At 36.1% G+C, this 19,424-nt stretch overlaps 3 protein-coding genes across 5 annotated transcripts; 1 reads left to right on the top strand and 2 right to left on the bottom strand.

Annotated features, from left to right (window-relative positions):
* The first annotated feature begins 2,503 nt into the window (after positions 1–2,503).
* LOC116166490 (probable 28S ribosomal protein S23, mitochondrial) lies at positions 2,504–3,247 on the top strand. Its single transcript, XM_031481455.1, has 3 exons — positions 2,504–2,658; positions 2,706–2,867; positions 2,916–3,247. Exons 1-3 carry the CDS (start codon positions 2,615–2,617, stop codon positions 3,193–3,195), a joined length of 486 nt encoding a protein of 161 aa, XP_031337315.1. The 5' UTR covers positions 2,504–2,614; the 3' UTR covers positions 3,196–3,247.
* Positions 3,248–4,000: 753 nt separating this feature from the next.
* Positions 4,001–11,526, bottom strand: LOC116166484 (ankyrin repeat domain-containing protein 13D-like). Its single transcript, XM_031481443.1, has 6 exons — positions 11,348–11,526; positions 11,070–11,301; positions 10,739–11,018; positions 4,954–5,121; positions 4,671–4,863; positions 4,001–4,622 (listed from the first exon to the last, which is right to left on the bottom strand). Exons 1-6 carry the CDS (start codon positions 11,509–11,511, stop codon positions 4,421–4,423), a joined length of 1,239 nt encoding a protein of 412 aa, XP_031337303.1. The 5' UTR covers positions 11,512–11,526; the 3' UTR covers positions 4,001–4,420.
* A 4,654-nt stretch (positions 11,527–16,180) lies between these two features.
* On the bottom strand, positions 16,181–18,861 carry LOC116166481. 3 transcript variants are annotated; one of them, XM_031481436.1, is made up of 4 exons: positions 18,705–18,861; positions 18,200–18,498; positions 16,660–17,482; positions 16,181–16,607 (listed from the first exon to the last, which is right to left on the bottom strand). In XM_031481436.1, exons 2-4 carry the CDS (start codon positions 18,496–18,498, stop codon positions 16,533–16,535), a joined length of 1,197 nt encoding a protein of 398 aa, XP_031337296.1. In that variant the 5' UTR covers positions 18,705–18,861; the 3' UTR covers positions 16,181–16,532. The 3 variants fall into 3 exon arrangements, with proteins under 3 accessions (XP_031337296.1, XP_031337295.1, XP_031337294.1); XM_031481435.1 differs by having other exon boundaries at positions 16,181–17,482; positions 18,200–18,334; positions 18,386–18,498; XM_031481434.1 differs by having other exon boundaries at positions 16,181–17,482.
* Between the last annotated feature and the right edge of the window lie 563 nt (positions 18,862–19,424).

The following is a 19,424-nucleotide window of genomic DNA, read 5'->3' as shown; positions in this document are numbered from 1 at the left end:
AGCTCTAAGGAAGTCAATATTAAATCCTAATTTGTTTGGATATACACTGGGAGATACATTCTGTGGTTGGTTAATATGAGAAAAACGAAAAGGAGAAAGTCAAGGAAAAAATAACACAGTCAAGTCTTTTTCATGACGATTCAAGCTGACCGAAGCGGGTTTCTCGGATTTTTTCCGAGTAAAGCGTCTTTCTCCATTACAAAGTTTGAAAAGTCACAGTTTTCAAAAGGGAAAACAAATAATATGTTTAGGTAGCAGTAAGTCTTTGGGTTACGCCATATTCCTTCAGAGTTTAACGTATATCACCATTAATTATCGAATTTCCGACCAACCAACCATGATGATCGAGAGTGTGATCGTTCCTTGGCAACAAAAAATAGCGGTACTTGGAATAATAATCCTTGATCCAACGGCCAACAGGGCAGAAGCTTACTTCCGAGTTTCGAACAGTAAGCGATGCAATATCTCGGTGTCAGCAGGTACTTTGATACCCAGTTCGGAAGTATAAGCTAGGAACGGACGTATTCCTTGCAGAGGTGTACCCAGCGTTGATGATAGAGCAGAAGGGTTCGTTTGCTTTATCGACACTGGCACAAACTTCTGCGGGTTGAACTTGTGACGTGAAGCTCGATATACAGTTCCACCTACGTAACGAAGCACCCGTTTTCGCATACGGAATCTGCCAGCTTAATGAACACCCGGTACATGGATGAAATCGAACGGGCGCTTCATTACTAAACAACTGTAACTTCTAGACATACTTATTTATATTCCAAGAGGTGACAATAAAGTGTAGAATTAAGTGCTTTAATTTGTAGTGCGTTTTATCCGCCGATAAGGAAAACAAGACGCCGTATCTAATTGTTCCCGTAGAGATATTTTAATTATTCTTGCAGCTTCCGAAATCTCTCGTCCTTTATTGGAAGCCGAGACAAAATTAATATTGTATTTTTTCCGTTCACTATGCTAATTTAAAACTAGAATAGAAACGGACAACGTCGCCGTAGTACGATAGATATTAAACAGACATCTCGCTTGACTCGAGAATTTTAAGTCAATGGGTGTTAACCGGACTACCGAACTCGAAAAATTCAGCCCGGCCATTTGAGTGAGCATAATTAATCTAATGGTGTGTTGCAGCAAACCTCGTCTGATTAGGTTGTGTTTAGTGTCAAAGTAGCATGAATTTTAAGACTGGTCCTGGATTTTTATGATAACAGAGGAGACTGAGTAATTAATTAAAGGTTTTAATTTTTGAACATTACCACCCGAGTACGTCGCGCCGGCTGGAAAAACCACCGGGTTCTTCCCCAAATGTTCAAATTCTATAAAATATGAAACCGTTGCTTAAAGGGAATTTTTTTTTGGGTCAGCATGTGAATTTTCGGATTTGACCTTACATACCTACTGTTTATTTCAGGGTAAGCCTCCGATTCGTTCCTTTCGCCCCCGTTAATGATAAAAGCGCTTTGGGGTTTTTCCTCCATCTTGTTCCCCAATATATGCCGTTAATGGTTTGTGCTTTCGTTCCCACTTAGGGAAATTACTACCGTTTCCGTACACCAAGAATGATAACCGTTTGAAATAATAAAAGTTAAGGTCATTTTTCAATCACGTACGTGATCCAGCATTGACACAATCGTATACATTTTTTTAAAGACAGAGATGGAATGTTATAAAAAACATAAAATAAATAAAAGAACACAAAGAAATTGTAATAAATGCAAACGTGCATTATGCATAGCACAAAAAAACAACAAACTTAAACTACACGATGTTCTCTCATCCACAGTTCAAACCAAGATGGCTGTAACGGAAGAAGCGTTCGTACTCTCGACATTTTTAAAAACAAATGTTACATGACGCTTGTCTTGATTTTGATCCATAGCTCTGACCATATTCGCCTTTGATGATTCTGGTTGGACTACCTCGAGTTTCATAAGATAAGTGACTTCCAACACCATTCTGCAAGAAATACGACACCCTTTTCAATTATATTAGCCTCTACACCGCGGATTATTGTGGACCTATTGAGAATAAATTTTAATGCTCGCAGGAATCGAAGACCTCCAAGATATTTAAAAGATTACCGGTGATTATTTCTGTGCAAAATTAAAAGTGATGGAAAATACTGTTTTATATCGTTGGCCAGTATCGTGTTTACGTTAATGTAATCAATATATATTATATTCGGAATGATCAAATAATAAAATAAATCAATTGATTTCACGCTTGGATCTTTAACATTGACTTCTAATGAGAGTTTAATTGGCAACCGACACTACTACAAAACAAAATTCGTCGGTCATGTTATTTTTCAGGTTAAATACTGACTCGTGTTTTAACCAATCGCAGTGAAGGTCAAAGCTTCCCTATGTTTTCTATTGCTACCATCTTAAAATGAATAAAGTATAGGTAGAACCCATCAAGTTTTTCACTCATTTTCTTTGACATGCTTAATTGTTCACCCGGTATCATATCACAGTCCGTAATGAGAGAGCGTTCACGGTGGCAAAAGTAACGGCCTGGATTGCTACCACTCCGGGCACACATACACCACCAAATGCAAATTTAATTTTAACTTCTAGGTTATGTTTCCATAAATAAACTCGTTATGGCCAGAAGTCGATTAGAAAAAATCGGAACGATTTACAGCAGGTAATCTGTACAGAAATCATTAACCAATTAACTGTAGAAAATCGTAGAACTAAAGGTTTACTCCAATCAACTGCCATACATTGGGACGATAGGCCACTTTGGTATGACTTATACGAAGCCTTTCCCCCATTGGAGGAGCCCCGTTTCGACAGACCCGCGCCGAACATTACTTTAAAGAAGATCTTCTACGAGGAGGACAAAATTAGAGCGTAATATCCCCTTGGCGAGGTTCCCCAATTCATCTATTACAATTTTAGTTTACTACATAATAGGAATAAATTCGTCGGCACTACAAATATGTTCAATAATAAATCGCAGACTCTCACTAGACGTTTCATCGAAACATATAAAAGATTAGATGAACAGTATAACGGAAGTGCTTCGGAAGATGTTTTATATTCAGAAACAATTCAATTTTTAAAGCAAGAGAGAAATAAACCTGAAGAAAGCGAGCCTGTTAGTTTAGTTCAATCGTTTACCGATGCGGAACGTAGTTCTAATGTTGGCGTTAAAGTTAGCGATCTGTTTAAAAACTAAACGGGTACGATGTTTTTGTAGTAATTTGTAAATATAAGTTTATTAGGTATCATGTTTGTTTTTTACTATACAACCTCATGTCAAGTTACATTGGGAACATGCACACATTGCAATTGCATGTTGGGACCCTATTATAGTACATATTTGCAATATACAGGGTGGTTCAAATTTTCTCTATGAATTTATTATCAGAATCATAACACGCCAGATGTAGAAGCTACAGGCTACCACTTTCTTATCAACGCCATATTGGTTATTTATAGAATGAGGTAGAGGACAAGAAACAAATTTATTTGAATACATTGCGCCTTCTTAGCTTTGTGGATTCAGCAAGATCTAGTCAACCGCGGATGTTTTGTTGAGAAATGAATGTAAAACGTTAGATTTTGAAATTTTTCTTCTAAATTTATGTAAAAATGTAGGGTGTGACAAGTCATTATTTTTCTTTGTTCTTTCTCATTCCGTAAGAATCCAATATGGCGACCATAAGAAAGTAGCTTATCTACAAATAACGTGTTCTGGAAATGCTGATAACAGATTCTCCGAAAGAAAGGTAAGGTAGGGAACATGAAATTTGACATTCTTAGTTTTTCGGTGATACCTCAGTCAATTTCAAAGTATTTCAAAAAATTTTACATGCGTCTGTTTGGTCCCAAAAAGGGACAATTTTGCCCCCAAAGAAGTTACCTTTCCACGCTTGTTCTCCACCTGACCATTATCATGTTCCTACCCTTTTTTTGCATTGTCAGATCGAAAGTAGATCACTAAACTCAGAGGGTCAACATTGTGAATGAAAACGGCCAACATTTAATAATAATTTTAATCTCCGAATACAAAGAATAAATACATATGAAAATCAAATCAGTTCAAAGTAACATTTGAATTCGTAAAATAGGTAACTAAATGTGCAACATAATCTGATAGTAAGTACCAATGGAACGTCTTCGTGCCCAGACTTGGTAGAACCATACGAAATTAGTATGCAAGTAACATAACTTTCAGTGTAATTATAAATGCGTTATGTAATTTGAATATTATAGTCAGTGTTTAAATTTATTAATGGAGGGAGTTTGTAACTTACTTATTTCACAAACACTTCCCTTTTCTTACACAGAAATACAAGACCATAAGTTGTAGATTACCTAGAAAAACAGTCGACGTGAATGACACAGCGTTGCCAAACGTACCATAAAAATAATTACGTATAAAACAAATAAACGGTTGGTCACTTCTCCGTCAAGGATAATTGTAATACTTCTTCTAATAGTTGCTGTTCCTGTAGTTGTCGCTGTTCGTCTTTTTGCCGTTCTTGTTCTGATAGTATTAGTGCCATGTGAAGGTCAGAGTCTGTCTCGGGACTACTATTAATTCCTGATTCGATACTATTTACATTATGCTGATACAAAGCCAAACTAGCCTGAATCGCTCTACAATTTAACAAATACCAAACGCAAGTCCTACCACAGTCCACCTACCTCTGCAATTGGCGTTCCTCCTCTCCGATCATATTGGGCGTGTTAGGCCTGGATGGCTTTTGAGCTTTTAGCGCCTCCCAAATGTCAACCTCCTCCGTCTCGGTGCCGGCCTCGATCAAACTTTGCTGGATGGCAAACTGAAGCAGATCATCTTCCTCCTCCATACTGTACTGTCTCCTAATATCCGCCTCAACTGAAATAGACCCGCTTAGTATAGAAACTTGACTATAACCATATCAAAGAACGCTAACGAAAGGAACTAAAAAAAAACAAAGGACTTTACCATTACCAAACTCTGTGTAATCGGGTGGTGCTTGAAAGGCCATTTCGTCAACGATGCAAGTCACGTGGTCGTCTTCGTTAACTCTACTTATGAGAGGGACATTGCTGTCCATCGCAAAAATATTGCCGAATGTTATTCTTGCATTTAGAACATGGAATAGAGGGATTTCTGGGAGAGAAGAAAACGTATTAGTATGTTTGCGTTTTACAGTGAAATTATTTTGCTGCCAACCTTTTTGGTTATAAACAAAAAGTAACCACGTAGAACACTTGGTGATATTCACACATAACTCTTAAGCATTATCGTAATGGGAGAAGGTCATAAACCTTGGAGTTTTAGTTACAATACTTAATTAAGATAGCAGACTCGTCCGCCATTTTGGAGCCCAGCAGTCTCCGTTTTATACTGTTTTATTGTTATGTAACATTTTATTTCTTGATATTATAAGGTACTTAGGGTTGATTTTAAGTGTCGGAATTTTGCAAAAAAAAAAAACGCTAATCTATTGGTAGTCTCTTTTTTAGCCAATCTCATGGTATAGGTTGGTGAAAAAAGACTCCGCTAGAGTGTGTATCTTTCGCACAAATAGCGCCAAAAACGGGGTATTTTACGTTTGTGTCTTCAGTTTTGGGGTGTAATTAATATTGGGCGCTATATGATGTTTTGCACTTTCATTTGGTTGGCTTCTATTAAGGTAACCTACCGCTACCGTAAAAATGTCGATCAAATTACTCCACAAATAAAAAAGTTGTTCTATTGCGCATGAGCAGTACGATTTCGGCACTTTCTTTTTGTTTACTTTTATTAGAGGAGCCAACCAGAAAATTTCGATCAAATTGCTCCTCGAATACGAAAGTTGTCTATTGCGCAAGTGTATGTAAATCTTGTTTTGTTTCATGCTATGGATTGCACACGACGACTCTGTCTCAACTTTACACATATTTTTTAATCATTTCCTTATACTTTATAAAAACGTGTAACGAATTGAATGTATTATTATGTTAAATTTTTTTAATTTGTAAACAACTACAAGATTGGAGTGCAGAGACTTTGTTAGTTTCGGTTTAATGTGTACTGTACCGGTGACCCAATAAGACTGTTCCTTGGCCATATCTCGAGAAGTTCTGAAAATGATCAACAGAGGGCGTAACTGCCATCTTAAATTTTCAAATTGCTTTTTCTTTAAATTTCGCATAATAAGCTAAACATTTTTTTTCACATTTTTAAAGAGAACCAGTTTATCATTTTCGTAAAAAAAACTCAGTTATTTCAAAAACAAAGATGGTGTATGGCGTTCAATTGTTTTTGCAATAACCTGCTTTAACTACTTAACGGTTTGACCGATTTTAACACATTTGGTATGGTTGAAAAGAGCATTCCTTGGGCAATGAGAATCTACCTTTTCTTTCGCGCCAAGATACAATTTAAGCATTTTTATTAATTAATTAATTAATCTCATTTTCCCAATATTTGAGGTTAGAAACGAGATTTTGAAAAACGGTTTTCACACCTCTTTGGATGTTATTTGGCTACTTTTTCATAAGGAAAAAATCTATCATTCCATTTGATTTTTTTAGGATTTTTGGTCATAGTGTCAAAATAGCCCCCTGGCGGTGAAGGATTCAACTAAATTAACTATATTTTGGTTGATTCTTGTTGCCCAAGGAATGCTCTTTTTAACGATACCAAATTTGTTACAATCGGTCAAACGGTTAAGAAGTTAAAGCAGGTTATTGCAAAAACAATTGAACGCCCCACGCCATCTTTGTTTTTGGAATAACTGAGTTTTTGTTTTTACGAAAATGATAGATAAACTGGTTCTCTTTAAAAATGTGAAAAAACAATGTTTAGTTTATTATGCAAAATTTAAAGAAAATGCAATTTTAAAATTTAAGATGGCAGTTACGCCCTCTGGTGGTCATTTTTAAAACTAAAACCGATTTACACAATAATTTTTTTACCCCTAAGTCATACGACGAACGGTTCCCGAGATATGGCCGAGGAACAGTCTTATTGGGTCACCTGGTACATATTTTACGACTTTGGTAAGATTTTTTTATTTTGATAAAATATACGCCTGGCGCCGTGCCTCGTTCGGATGCGTGTCGGTCGGCTCGCATCTCGTAGTTTAACGTCGATTTCAGCGAAAAGTTTATTAAACATAAGTCCAAAGAATTTCACCACCAAGTGTCAATTTCAGTAAATTTTAATTTTTACTTTGGCGAAGTTTTATGTACGCCCTTTTGAGATTTGTATGGCGGACAAAGAGGAATACGATAGCTCCATGCTTCTTCTTTCAAACGTCGTGACAACGGTGCGAGTGCCTTCAATATTAATGAAATTTTTTGTAAAGGTATGCAAAATTCGAAAAATGAAAATTTACCCGTACGGCCAAAACCGTCCATTTTTCATAATGAGAATTGGTTATTTTCGTAAAGGCCCGTAGTTTTTAGGTTATTCAATATTTTTCACAACAACAGTTAATTACATGTTTATAAATAGGAGTAGGCCGTGATAATAAAAAACCATAGAATTGATTAATGTGTAACTATTTTTGAGAAAAATATTGAATAACCTAAAAACTACGGGGTTTAGGCAGAGGACACCCCTTATAAAAATTGAAGAGCACACAAAAGACTATCGAATAGAGAAATAAAATAGTGGCAATTCCATTTGAAAAAAATTTGAATTTTTTGTGAACACCCTGTATCACTAAATCCACCTTTCTCATTACCAAAGTGTTTCCTTTTATTCAGATTAGCATTATTGATCAAAGCGGGGCTTGCTTATGGGGAATTATTCCAAAAACATTAATAATTTGGTAACATTGACAAAAAACCAAAAAGTGAACAGGTTTCCATGCAGAGGTTAAATAATGACATCGAAACAACTAAAAATATACAGGGCGTTCCATTAAAAAATCAGTTGTTTATTGACACCCTGTACATTCAAAAATAATTTCTGTAGAACCGCAACCAACTATGGTTGACATTTGCACAAAAGGTTTTTTGATATCTTTTACCAGGTATGAGCTAGGAAAGACCAATGCAGAACCCTGTATTTACTTTTTTAGCGCATTTTCCAACGAAGTTGAGTGCGGTATTGCAGCCACTTTCTCTGTCCGTCCGCTTGTTCGAGGCCTTAATTACTCCTACAGTTTTCAAGATATTAAGTTCGTTCTTTGTGCATTCAGTAGCGTATAAGCTCTGGCACCTGAGACAAGGAAAATCTTGACAATTAAACTGCACAATGTCAACTTCCTTATTTATTAATATATTTTGAGGAAATTTTAACCACAGATACTTTTGGTGAAGGCAAACATAACGCATATAGAAAAAACCAGATATGCGCATGCGCAGTCTGCGCAATGGCAACTTTCTTATTTATGGAGATATATCTTTGAAATTTTGTCCAAAGAGGCTTTTAGTGTAAGCAAACGTATCGCATATTGTAAACATCAGATTAATGCGCACATGCCCAGGATGCGCAGTATCAACTGTTATTTATCGAGATATCTTTATGAAATTTTAATCACAGACGCTTCTGTTAAAGGCAAACATAATAATAATAATAATAATAATAATATTTTATTGTGTGTTGTGTTTATACACTTACACTTGTCAACAAAGATAGGTACATAAACAATAAACAATAAAACGGACGTATAGTTACAATCACATTGTGTATATGAACGGAGAAGACTTACAATAACTAACAAACTCGTCGAACGAATAAAAAGCATTACTTAATAGAATTTGTTTAATTTTTAATTTGAATATAGAGAAAGGTAATGATTGTATATTAACTGGGAGACAATGAAACAAAAATTGGGACTGATATCGTATACCAAATTGAGATATTGCTAATCTGCAAAGGTCAGTGCGAATATTGCCCTTGAGTCTAGTGTTATGGTCGTGAACTTTTGACTGTTGTACATTAGTAAACATATTTTGCTTAGCGTAACACACTGCAGAAAGGATATAAATACAGGGAAGAGTTAAAATTCTTAGATCAATAAATGCCTTACGACACTCGTCCCTATAACCAAGACAAGATATGACCCTAATAGCTCTACGTTGGAGTTTAAAAATGCAATGCCAATGGGAGCTATGACCCCATGCTAGTATGGCATATGACATAATACTGTGGGCATAGGCAAAATAGGCACTTGTAGTAATATTAATGGAGGTATTATAACGCAATCTAGTAAGTAAAAATATTGATTTATTTAATTTTTTACTTACACTATTGCAGTGATATTTGAAATTCAATTTTGAATCAATGTTGCACCCCAAAAAAGAGATTGACTGGCAACTAATTTCAATAACACCTTTCTTTAAGGACAGAGGCATAATAGTAGTTTTGGATGCATTTAATTTTAATTTGTTGTCCGTGCACCACTCCGAGACAGCAGCAACGCCTTCCTTTATAGTTGAATACGCAGCGTCAAGCACTTGATCAGTAGATATCAGTGTGGCATCATCGGCATACAATATGCATTTCACCTTTAATGGCAAAGATGCAGGTAGGTCATTTATATAAATTAAAAATAACAATGGGCCAAGAATGGACCCTTGGGGTACACCATGCATAATCGGTAATTTCCCGGAAATGACATTATTAAAGATGACATATTGATATCTATTGCTCAGATATGAAGCAAGTAGTGATCGACTGACGCTGCTGAAGTTGTAAACCTCTCCAAGCTTGCGTATTAGAATGTCATGTGACACACAATCGAAAGCTTTGGAGTGGTCCACAAAAGCAGCAACCGTATGCTGTCTGGTCTCGAAGCAGTTTAGAACACTGATAGTAAAAGAAGTGATTGCATCGGAAGTAGACCTTCCTTTTCTAAATCCATACTGATGGCGATAGAAAATATTGTTAAATTCGAAAAAGTGTACTATTTGCTTATAGAGCACCTTTTCAATTATTTTACTAAAAATGGGGAGGTTGGAAATTGGTCTGTAACTATCAGTGTCATTACTATCTAGCCCTTTCTTTAATTGGAGTATGACTAACGCTAATTTCAAAATATCGGGAAATACTCCTGTCGCAATGATCAGGTTTGTCAATTTAGTGAGAGGTTCCACAAAGGCACTTATGTTACGTTTAATCAATGTTAAGCTTAAACCGAATATGTCTCTAGAGTTACTATTTCGTAAATTTTTGATCGCGTCGCGAATGTCAATCTGAGATACGCTTTTGAATTCAAAGAGATAAGTGTTTTGATAGGATCTACAATAAGTAACAGGATCATTGACACTGTCAGGCAGACTAGCTAATATTTCATCAACGTTACTACTAAAGAAACGATTGAAATCAGTACAAGATAATATTGTACGTAGTACACTTGGGCATTTATTATAGGTATTGATGATTGTCCACATAGCTTTGAGGGAATTTCCCGACTTTGTAATAAAGTCGTCATTTGCCTTTATTTTGGCTATAGTTATCTCCTTTAAACTGATATTGCAAAAATTAGATGTGCGCATGCGCAGTCAGTGCCAACTTCTTTATTTATCAAGATATTTCTTTGAAATAATATATGCCTCTAGTAAAGAAAATCACAGCGCACATAGCTATGGCCTTTTGGGAAGTAATGATCATTAATGGAAAATGCGCTGAAGTTACTCACCTTAGGACGAAAACCGTTTTACTTGTTACTTCAAATAGTGCAATTAACAAAAACGATCACAATAGCTGTCAAGTTAAGTATTTTTACATTCAACCAAATAGATTGGCATACTACACCGTAACCTGGATCGAAGCTCCGCCTACTTACCAATTTTAACCGGAAATCCCGAAGGCAACTGCATTTGAATAAAATTCCTCAACTTGGCGAAATGGGAACTGGAAATAGCCATAAGATCGACGATGGGTAAAATCTGCTCAGGAAATGACAAAGGGTAATGCTCGCACAACCAGAGCGTCGCCCTAAACTTCTGAATCTTCGTATTAATCTCCTTCGGTCTTCCAATATCGCGACCCTCCAAATTCATGCCCGCATCGAAATACTCCTCAGGACTGATATTGCAAGGATTCGTCATACTTACATATTCCTCCTAAAACAACTCCGATTACACACGACGAAATCGAGCACAACGCAAGAGTACTTTGGGTATCAAAGTGGCAGCGGCCTCTTCCTCTACTTCGGCGATACCTAGAAAGTTTTGCAATGGGCTTTTCCCATTTTTATTCTTGGCGATCGCCTTATCGTTCTCGGTCAGGTGTTCCATTCTCGTTTTCGTTATTAATTCGACGTTACTTGCACCAAACACTTTACACTCGTACCCGTTTACGATTTCAGTTTTGTCCGATCGCCAACCCCAAATACCCGCTTTGTTTCTACGGCAAAAAATGTATCGACGACTTAGAAAGGAAAAAACCTCACCGTTCGAAGCTTATCTTATCCGTATTGACAAATGTAGTAACTATTGGAGTTGTGAGCCGTTGCGACAGTGTCTCTTGGCTTGGAATTAAAACATCCAACGAACCAGTCGGAACCTTCATCTGTTCGGAATATACTTGGCGTGTATCGTGATCGACTTCCATCATCGTGGCGCCATCATCTAGTGATAAAAAGAATGTTAGCAGTTATAAATAGATTGGCAGATAATAATGCTATTTTAGAAACAGTTTTCAGTGTGAATGGGAATTGTATCATATTTACAACTCAAAAAGCAATGTCAGGGTTGGAGTGGCCCTTGAAATCTTAAATTCCCGCGGGTAGCGCCACCAGTTAGTGGCCGATCGGAGAACTAATTTGAAGGGCTCCACGGTGACGGTAGGGTCAAATAACACGTGGAAAGTTCAAGTTCAAAGAACAAAAGGTGTGCTGTTTCCAGGGCTTGCTTTGGCATTTGGAAAGGGCAAATGACACGTACAGGGTGTCCCCCTTTTGCCAGGTAACTCCGTAATTTAATGTATTCTTTTTGGGCCATACTTTTAAACAAGCATTAACCTCACGTTTTCTAAATAAATTACTGTGAGACATGTCATTTTCCAAGGCTGCAATAGTCTCAAAACACTCTCAAAGCACTAGGAAAAATTCCCTAGAAAATAACTAAAACGTGCACATCATGGCGGCGCCCATTCTAGGGCCATTTCTACCTCTATGCAACTGTTTGATCAGCAGTCCATCTTAATTTATAAGTTCGTGATTAGAATCCTCCTACGTATTCTTAGTTAAAAGAGACACAGAAAAATGTTTATTACAAAAGTTTCTTTATTTATTGTTGAATAATCTGCCGTTTCCAAAATAAGTGTACAGAGTCGGGTCAAAAAAGTTATCGGATGCAATTTCATTTTTAAAAAGGACACTCTGTGCATTTTAATCTAAAAGATTAAAAGTTAAAAATGGATTAAAAAAATTCAAAGTTTTTTTTATTTTGTAAATACTTTTTTTTTACTTTTAATTTTCAAATTTCAAAGTGAACAATTTTGTTTGTACATTTTTTAAAACAAATAGTGTAACGAGGCCGAATCTGGACCAGTTCACGATTGCTCGCCATGGTCATGCCATGGGTCATGGTAAAACTCAAATATCATTCGTCTCTTGGTGGTGACGGAAATTAAGCAATTGTGGTCGCTTTAAGATTTAAAGATTTTTTTTATTTAGAAATTTGCCAGTATAGGAAATTGTATACCTGCAACGCTTCATAAAAAAAGAGAACGGAACTAATCGGCGAAAAAATAAAGCGCGTTAAGATAAGAAATGAGTGTTTAACAAGAGTCGAAAGGCTACAGTGTTGCCGGTCCTAAAAACTGTCGTGGCGGTGAATGAGGCTACCTGAGCATGTAAACTTGGCTTTCGGTGGGTCCGTTTCATCACTGGAGCTCGGCGAGTACATAAGTAAAAGTTGGGTGGGAGAAAGGCCAAATTTTCGAAGTTAGTTAGATTTGGACGTGATCGCGAGACAAGGTTTACATTTTTAATTTGCATTGGTTACCTAAAGTAGGTACTGCACTATTTTCAATTACAAAAAAATGTAAAGAAAACTGGAGTTGGAACGAGATTATTTTCCAACCAGCCAATTCATATGAATATTTACTTGAGAGTGATAAAACCAGAGCATCAGATTTTAATTTTCAGACTGTAAGTGAAAGTAAAGACCTTCCGTACAGTATGAGTCATGGAAAATTTATTCATTACTGAGCTAGCCGTGGTATCAATTATTTCATGACAAAAAATTAATTGTTAGGCTAAAATTTGTGCCGGTGCTGTAGATAATGAAATTTATTTTCTGCAAGAGGGGTTTATAACCCCTGTAGATCTAACTAAGGTGTTGCAAGTGGCGCCCAGCGTGGGGCTCCAATTAATCTCCTGTAAGGGTCTCGTATCTCAAAATAAAAGAAAAACACGAAACAAGCCTTAAAGTGAGTAACTAGCGCATTTTCTATGAATTGATTAGTAGTGTTCCCGAAAGGCCATGTAATGGACTATTTATGTGTACAGAGGAAAATAAGCATAAAATAGATTCTTATAAACAAGAAACTTAGCATTGCACCGTCTGCGCACGCGTACATCTGATTTTTACAATATGCGATATGCTTGTCTTTACTAGAAGAAACTTTGGTTTAAATTTCAAAAAATATCTCCAGAAATTAGAAAGTTGACATTGCGTCAAGATTTTTGTTGGTTGAGGTACCCATATTTAAAAGTAACTCGAGATAAAACCCAAATGTCATGCATCTCTTGGTGGTGACCTTGGAAATTAAGTAAAGGTGAAATGCAAATGTAGCTTTCGCCACTCTCTCCGCGCCATCGTCCTTCCAATCAGTTAAACGGTCCCTAACCCCACCTCTTACATTAGAATATAGATCAAGGAGAAGTTCAAAGGTTACTCTCGAGGTAAGTTCCACGACAAACTATTAACGTATGAAGCGCGCCTGTGTACAACTCGGTCGGTCAGCAACAGGAGAGGAAAGGGTCAGCTTATATACAAAAGCAAAGTTATTGAAGTGCCACAAAAGCAGGTCTCAACTATGAGGTCAGTAATTCACTTATGACAGGACGCGGGTGACCTTTGATTTCACCTTGAGCTACTTTTGACGCTGGCCGGTAAATAGCGGGCGATCTTGAACTGGTCCTGCTTGTATTGTGACACTTCTAATCACTTTTGAAACTTTTTTGAAAATTATCATTGGTATATCATATTTTTGATAAGAAAATTTATAAATTAAAATATACAAGGTGTTCCATTGAAAAAATGAAGGTTAGTCCGTTAAACTCTTTCTTCCAAGTTACGTATTGGAGGGCAATGCGCGTTAAGGCACGAATAGCATTCACGTCGAACAGTAAAAAGTTAAAAATCAAGCAGCACCCGTAAGGTTCTGGGGGGAGACTATATACTAGTGAAAAATTCAGCCTAAGCCGAAAAAGGATAATCGGTATCCCGGAAATTGAACTCCGACACTGAAAACTAAAACAGTTACTAAAAATAAACTGCTAACGGAATCTGTCGAACCTTTCAATGAAATTTTTTTTTCTTACCGGCGGATTGCGTAATTTTGTGTAATCGGAAGGGAGCTGAAAATAGTTCGTAATAGACTCGTTTAGTGTTGACGTCACTAACGCCATTTTTGTTAAAAAGGTCAAGGTGCGCTTTCCAAACAATTGAAGTTTAACCTGGGAGTTTTCACGTTTTTATTAGTTTTAAAGCATTTTAGGTAATTTATACACTGAAGAGTATTAAAAAATAAAGCATTAACATCAGGCAAGTATAATTTATAACTTCTGGTCATTGTTTTATATGGAAAAACTAAGTAAAAATTAAAAACCTTATGTGTATAGGTTATGTTAATGTCGGTTTTTAAATTTTGTTTTACAGGATGGCCCATGTTTTACTGTTAGGAGCTATTGCTGAGTTCTTTAAGGAAGAGCTTACTCTATTGAGTAAGGGTGAAAATTCGGTTAAGTCTAATCGGATTAAAAGATACCAATTTAATGCCGAATTATTATGCATAAACGGTGAAGTCTTTGCCAGCATGCGAAAACGATTTTATACTGTTAATGTAAGTTCAATAATAAAATTTTACATCATTTTAATTTTTTGTGTCCATTTTTAAGATCCAACTGGATGCTAGTAGGCACATAGAGAGTGCTACATGTACATGCCCGAGGGGGCTGTACTTGTGCCATCATATGGCTGCGCTTTGTGTATTTGCTCGTGACAATATATCAGTAACAGATGTAGCATGCAAGTGGAATGTGATGAAGCAAAAAGAAGAAGTGCATGCAGTTGATTTTTACTATCCAGTCCGAGAACACCAGACAACAAATCGTAAACCGACTGCTGAAGAAACATCAAATTTTCGTTCTCAATTAGAACAATACGGAGGAGCAGTTGGTTTTAGTTGGCTTTTGAAACCTGAACCTCCATCAGAACAGAGTTTTTTATTGGACATTGAATCCATTGTTTTTTCTGAGCATTATTTAAATGCTTTGGATAAAACTAATTTTTTATTATCACAATTACTTTTGGATGATACATCCATTGAAACTATTGTACGGGCCACAACAGGGCAATCAACAAATGCAAGTTGGCTTACGGCAAGGAAAAATCGCCTAACAGCAAGTAACTTTGGAGCCATTTTAAAGGCCTATGCAAGAGGCAGTCGCGGTGGTAAATTTCCGATATCTCTATTTAGACGCTTAACAGGTATAATAAACAACTACTTTGTGATAAACTAACATTTATCTTGTATTTTTAGAATCATACAATTTGGAAGGTGTAAAGTCTATTCAGTGGGGCAAAAATCACGAAACAATTGCCATAAAAGAGTTTTGCGAAGCCTATGATCGTAAAGTCACTCCCACAGGGCTTTGGGTTCACTCTTGTGGATTTTTGGGAGCGAGTCCTGATGGATTGGTGGACGATGATGCCATAGTCGAAGTTAAATGCCCCTATAAATTTAGGGATAAGGATTTATTAGAAGAGCTGAAAAAAGACAAAAAGTATATTATATACTTGACTGACAATCACGACATTCTCGTCAATGTTGACCATGATTATTATGCCCAAATTCAAGGGACATTGGCATTAACAAAACGCAATTTATGCTATTTAGTTATATGGACGCCAAAACAATTAATTATTAAAGAAATACATAAAGAAGAAAGTTGGGAAGAAAATTTTGAAACACTAAAAGATTTTTATTTACAGCATTATGTATTATATTTAATAGAAAATTCAAAATTTTAAACATTTATTTTTACCTTTACTTATTATATATGTATATATTCATTGTATTATTCCTTCAATCTAATATCTTATTAACAAATTATCGCTATAATATGGAACATAAAATCTAAATACCTATTTCTAAAATCTATAAGAGTAACATAAAAATGACTAAACACCTTAATAAAAATACCATAACTTATTCTAAATACATTTCTCCAACCTCTTTAATTAAGGGAAACTGTAAATTTGTTATTGCTGCACACAATTGAAAAATAATGGACGCATGTGGAATAAGTGTTTGGGGAATCATATTCAGTATTCTAAAGCACTTTATTCTACTAATGGCTCTTTCGACGTGAATTCTAGCTCGTGCTATAGTTCGTGTCATAATCACCTGTTCTGGTGTAAACTGTGCCGAACATAAAAATGGTGGTGTGTTAATATGCACTCCTTGTGGTAAAAGATCTGCAATTAAAAACCCTTTGTCTGCAAGAATCAGATCTCCAGGTTGAAATACCTTCAATACTCCACTATCTTGCACAATTTTTTTGTCTGATATTGAACCAGGATACAGCTTACTTGCATAAGTTATGACTCCATTGGGTGCTACACCTATTAACCCTTTCAACGTATTTCTATGTTTGTAGCTGCTGTATGTTGCTCTCTGCTTCTCCATATTTTGTGGATGAATACATGCCATCTCTGTACAGTCCAAAATCATCCTGCAGTTAGTGAAGGAGTTAAAGGAGCTAGGCAAACAGCATTTATTTTTTGAGGTTGTTGGAACTTCTGCCATAAAGTGTTTAAATAGCACTTCGTGTAATGCAAACATCCACGTTTTTACGATGTTGGAAATAGTCCCCTTTGTAACCCCAAATCGAACACTGAGGTCGTCCAGCAGTAAATTTAAGCGCAACTTCATTAAAGTAATTAACAATTGATCAATTTTTGGTATTGTTACTACATTCCACTTATAATAATAATTTAACTCGTGGTTTTCCATTAAAGAATATAGAGCCAAATAAATATCTTTGGTTGGGATTCCGGTATATACAGAAATTAAATGATCTGTATTTGCAATTGCTGCAAAGGATAATTTGCCTGCACACTTCTCTAGTGCTTCTTTTAGCTCTTTGTTTTCTTTTTCTAGAAAATAAACTTGAGCTTCCAGCATAGCTGAGAATTCTGGCAGAACTGTAGGAGCAGATGTTGAGCTTTCTTCAATCACTTCTTTTGCAGGTTCTTCAGGTTGGTGCTCTTCCAATGGTACAGGATCAGGTAGCCATGATGGCCCAGCAACTGCTGGTGAAGCACTTCTTGGTTGCTGTTTCTTTCTGTGCCTGAAAGGTTGATATATTTAAACTTTCGTTAACTTTTTTGGCAAATTGTGCTGCTTCTCGTCAATTTTCCACTCCCAATCCTTCATGCTACGCATCAGGGATGTTGTTACGTGGCAAATTGACTCAACAATTTTTAATTTAAGTAACACATTTGAAAACAATTCAAAATTTACTATTTTGGGATGTTTACTGTTAATACCTAGGTTAATACATCTTAAGCAGCAAAATGTGATATAAATTTTTAGGTGAACTTCATTTCACAAACAGATGTATAATAAAAAATGATGGCATCTCTTTCAATACAAGATTTTGCTTACTTTACCATTAAAATTTGCAGTTTGTGCTTATGTTTTGTCAAAAACCCATGGGTATAAACATGATTCTCTGATTTTCTCCGGCAGTAACCTATATCTAAAATTTAGACCAGTTGTGAGAGGTGCTGAGAGAGGTCGAACTTGCAATAATTACTGGTAGTTTGACAATAAATTCTTGAATTTAGAAATAAATCAGGCTGAACAAATTGACCACGAATTTCCATTGATGGACAGACGTTTACTGCACCCTCAATTCGCCTTGATATTCTGTCCTAAATTCTCGTTCTGTGCGGACAGTGCTCATTCGGCCCAGATGCTGAAGTGAGTACGCACCTGTACCAGCAATTAGTGCAAGGTGCAACTCCTCTCACAATTGGTCTAATTACATAGAGTAGGTACTTACCTAACTTCAACCTCAGGTACATCAAAAAGCTTCCCCTTATTCCTTTCAAAAATTGTAGGTCCATTGCTTCTGTTACCGTCCTTAAAATGGCAACCACATACTAATGAGTGAGAAGTGGGGTTTCTATCATCTCGCCTATGGTAATTATAATCAATAAACAAATAAATCTGCAAATTAACTACAAACCTAATTAATTTTATCCACCTTCGTTTTTCATTGGCATCTTTTGGAAAGGTGAAAAACCGACAGGCATGCTTTTCGCTGTAGTGCTTGCAATCGGGAACAAAACACATCACCATCTATAAATAATCCATTACTACTATACATAAACATTCGCAGACAATTAAAAAAAAGCAAATAAATCTGTTAAATTATACATTAAATCTATTGCAAACTTTAAATAAACAAATACACCTAACCTCACTTTTAACATTATTTCAATTTCAAACAGTTTTTTTTCGTAATTTGCATAAAAATTATTGTATTATTCAAAGAGTATGCTTACCTTAGTCCACAAATAAAGAACGAATGCACAAAAACCCGTTAAAATTAAAAATAAGGCACTAAATAACAAAGCTACTAGTAAAAACACTGTGTAACAAAATTTGTTTGGAAAGTAAACCTTGACCAACTTAACAAAAATGGCGGACTGACGTCACACTAAAGAAGTCTATTGGGAGGCCGCAGATCCCCCTCCATCGCGATCCCCACTGTTACAGCAATGTAACTTGACGTCGCGGTGACGTAATACGGCGCTTAGATATACATGCAAACAACTGCTTAAATTTTAAACCCATCTCCGCATATAGTTCACCCTAAAGCTTTCATAACCACTTTTAAGACTCAAACCGAATTAAAATTGACCTTTTACATAGAAAAATCGTATAATTATCGACTTACAAGCACTAATTAACCACCCCGTGCAAACAATCCAAGTTCTCGGAAGTAAACAGTAAAAACCTGTAGCTTTTAGGGTAAATGCCACCTCAATAACGGGGTGAAGACTCCCTATTCGCGTATTATCACGACGCATTCAAGTCGAATTTAATTGCAATGACAGTTCAAAAGTTACAACCCTATAAGAAATACCAAATAAACTTCATCAGCCTTACAGTCTTTAAAAGCTTCGCAAAGAATGCGTGACGCTCAATATTGCAAATTTAAAACACGCATCATGAGCAAAATAATAAAGCGTACTATTTTTGAAAAAACATCTGTTGCCACA

Source organism: Photinus pyralis, unplaced genomic scaffold (genome assembly GCF_008802855.1).
Source record: "Photinus pyralis isolate 1611_PpyrPB1 unplaced genomic scaffold, Ppyr1.3 Ppyr1.4_LG3b, whole genome shotgun sequence".
Classification (NCBI taxonomy): Eukaryota; Metazoa; Arthropoda; class Insecta; order Coleoptera; family Lampyridae; genus Photinus; species Photinus pyralis.
The sequence above is the reverse complement of the archived record's forward strand: the minus strand, read 5'-3'. Positions and strand labels throughout refer to the sequence as shown.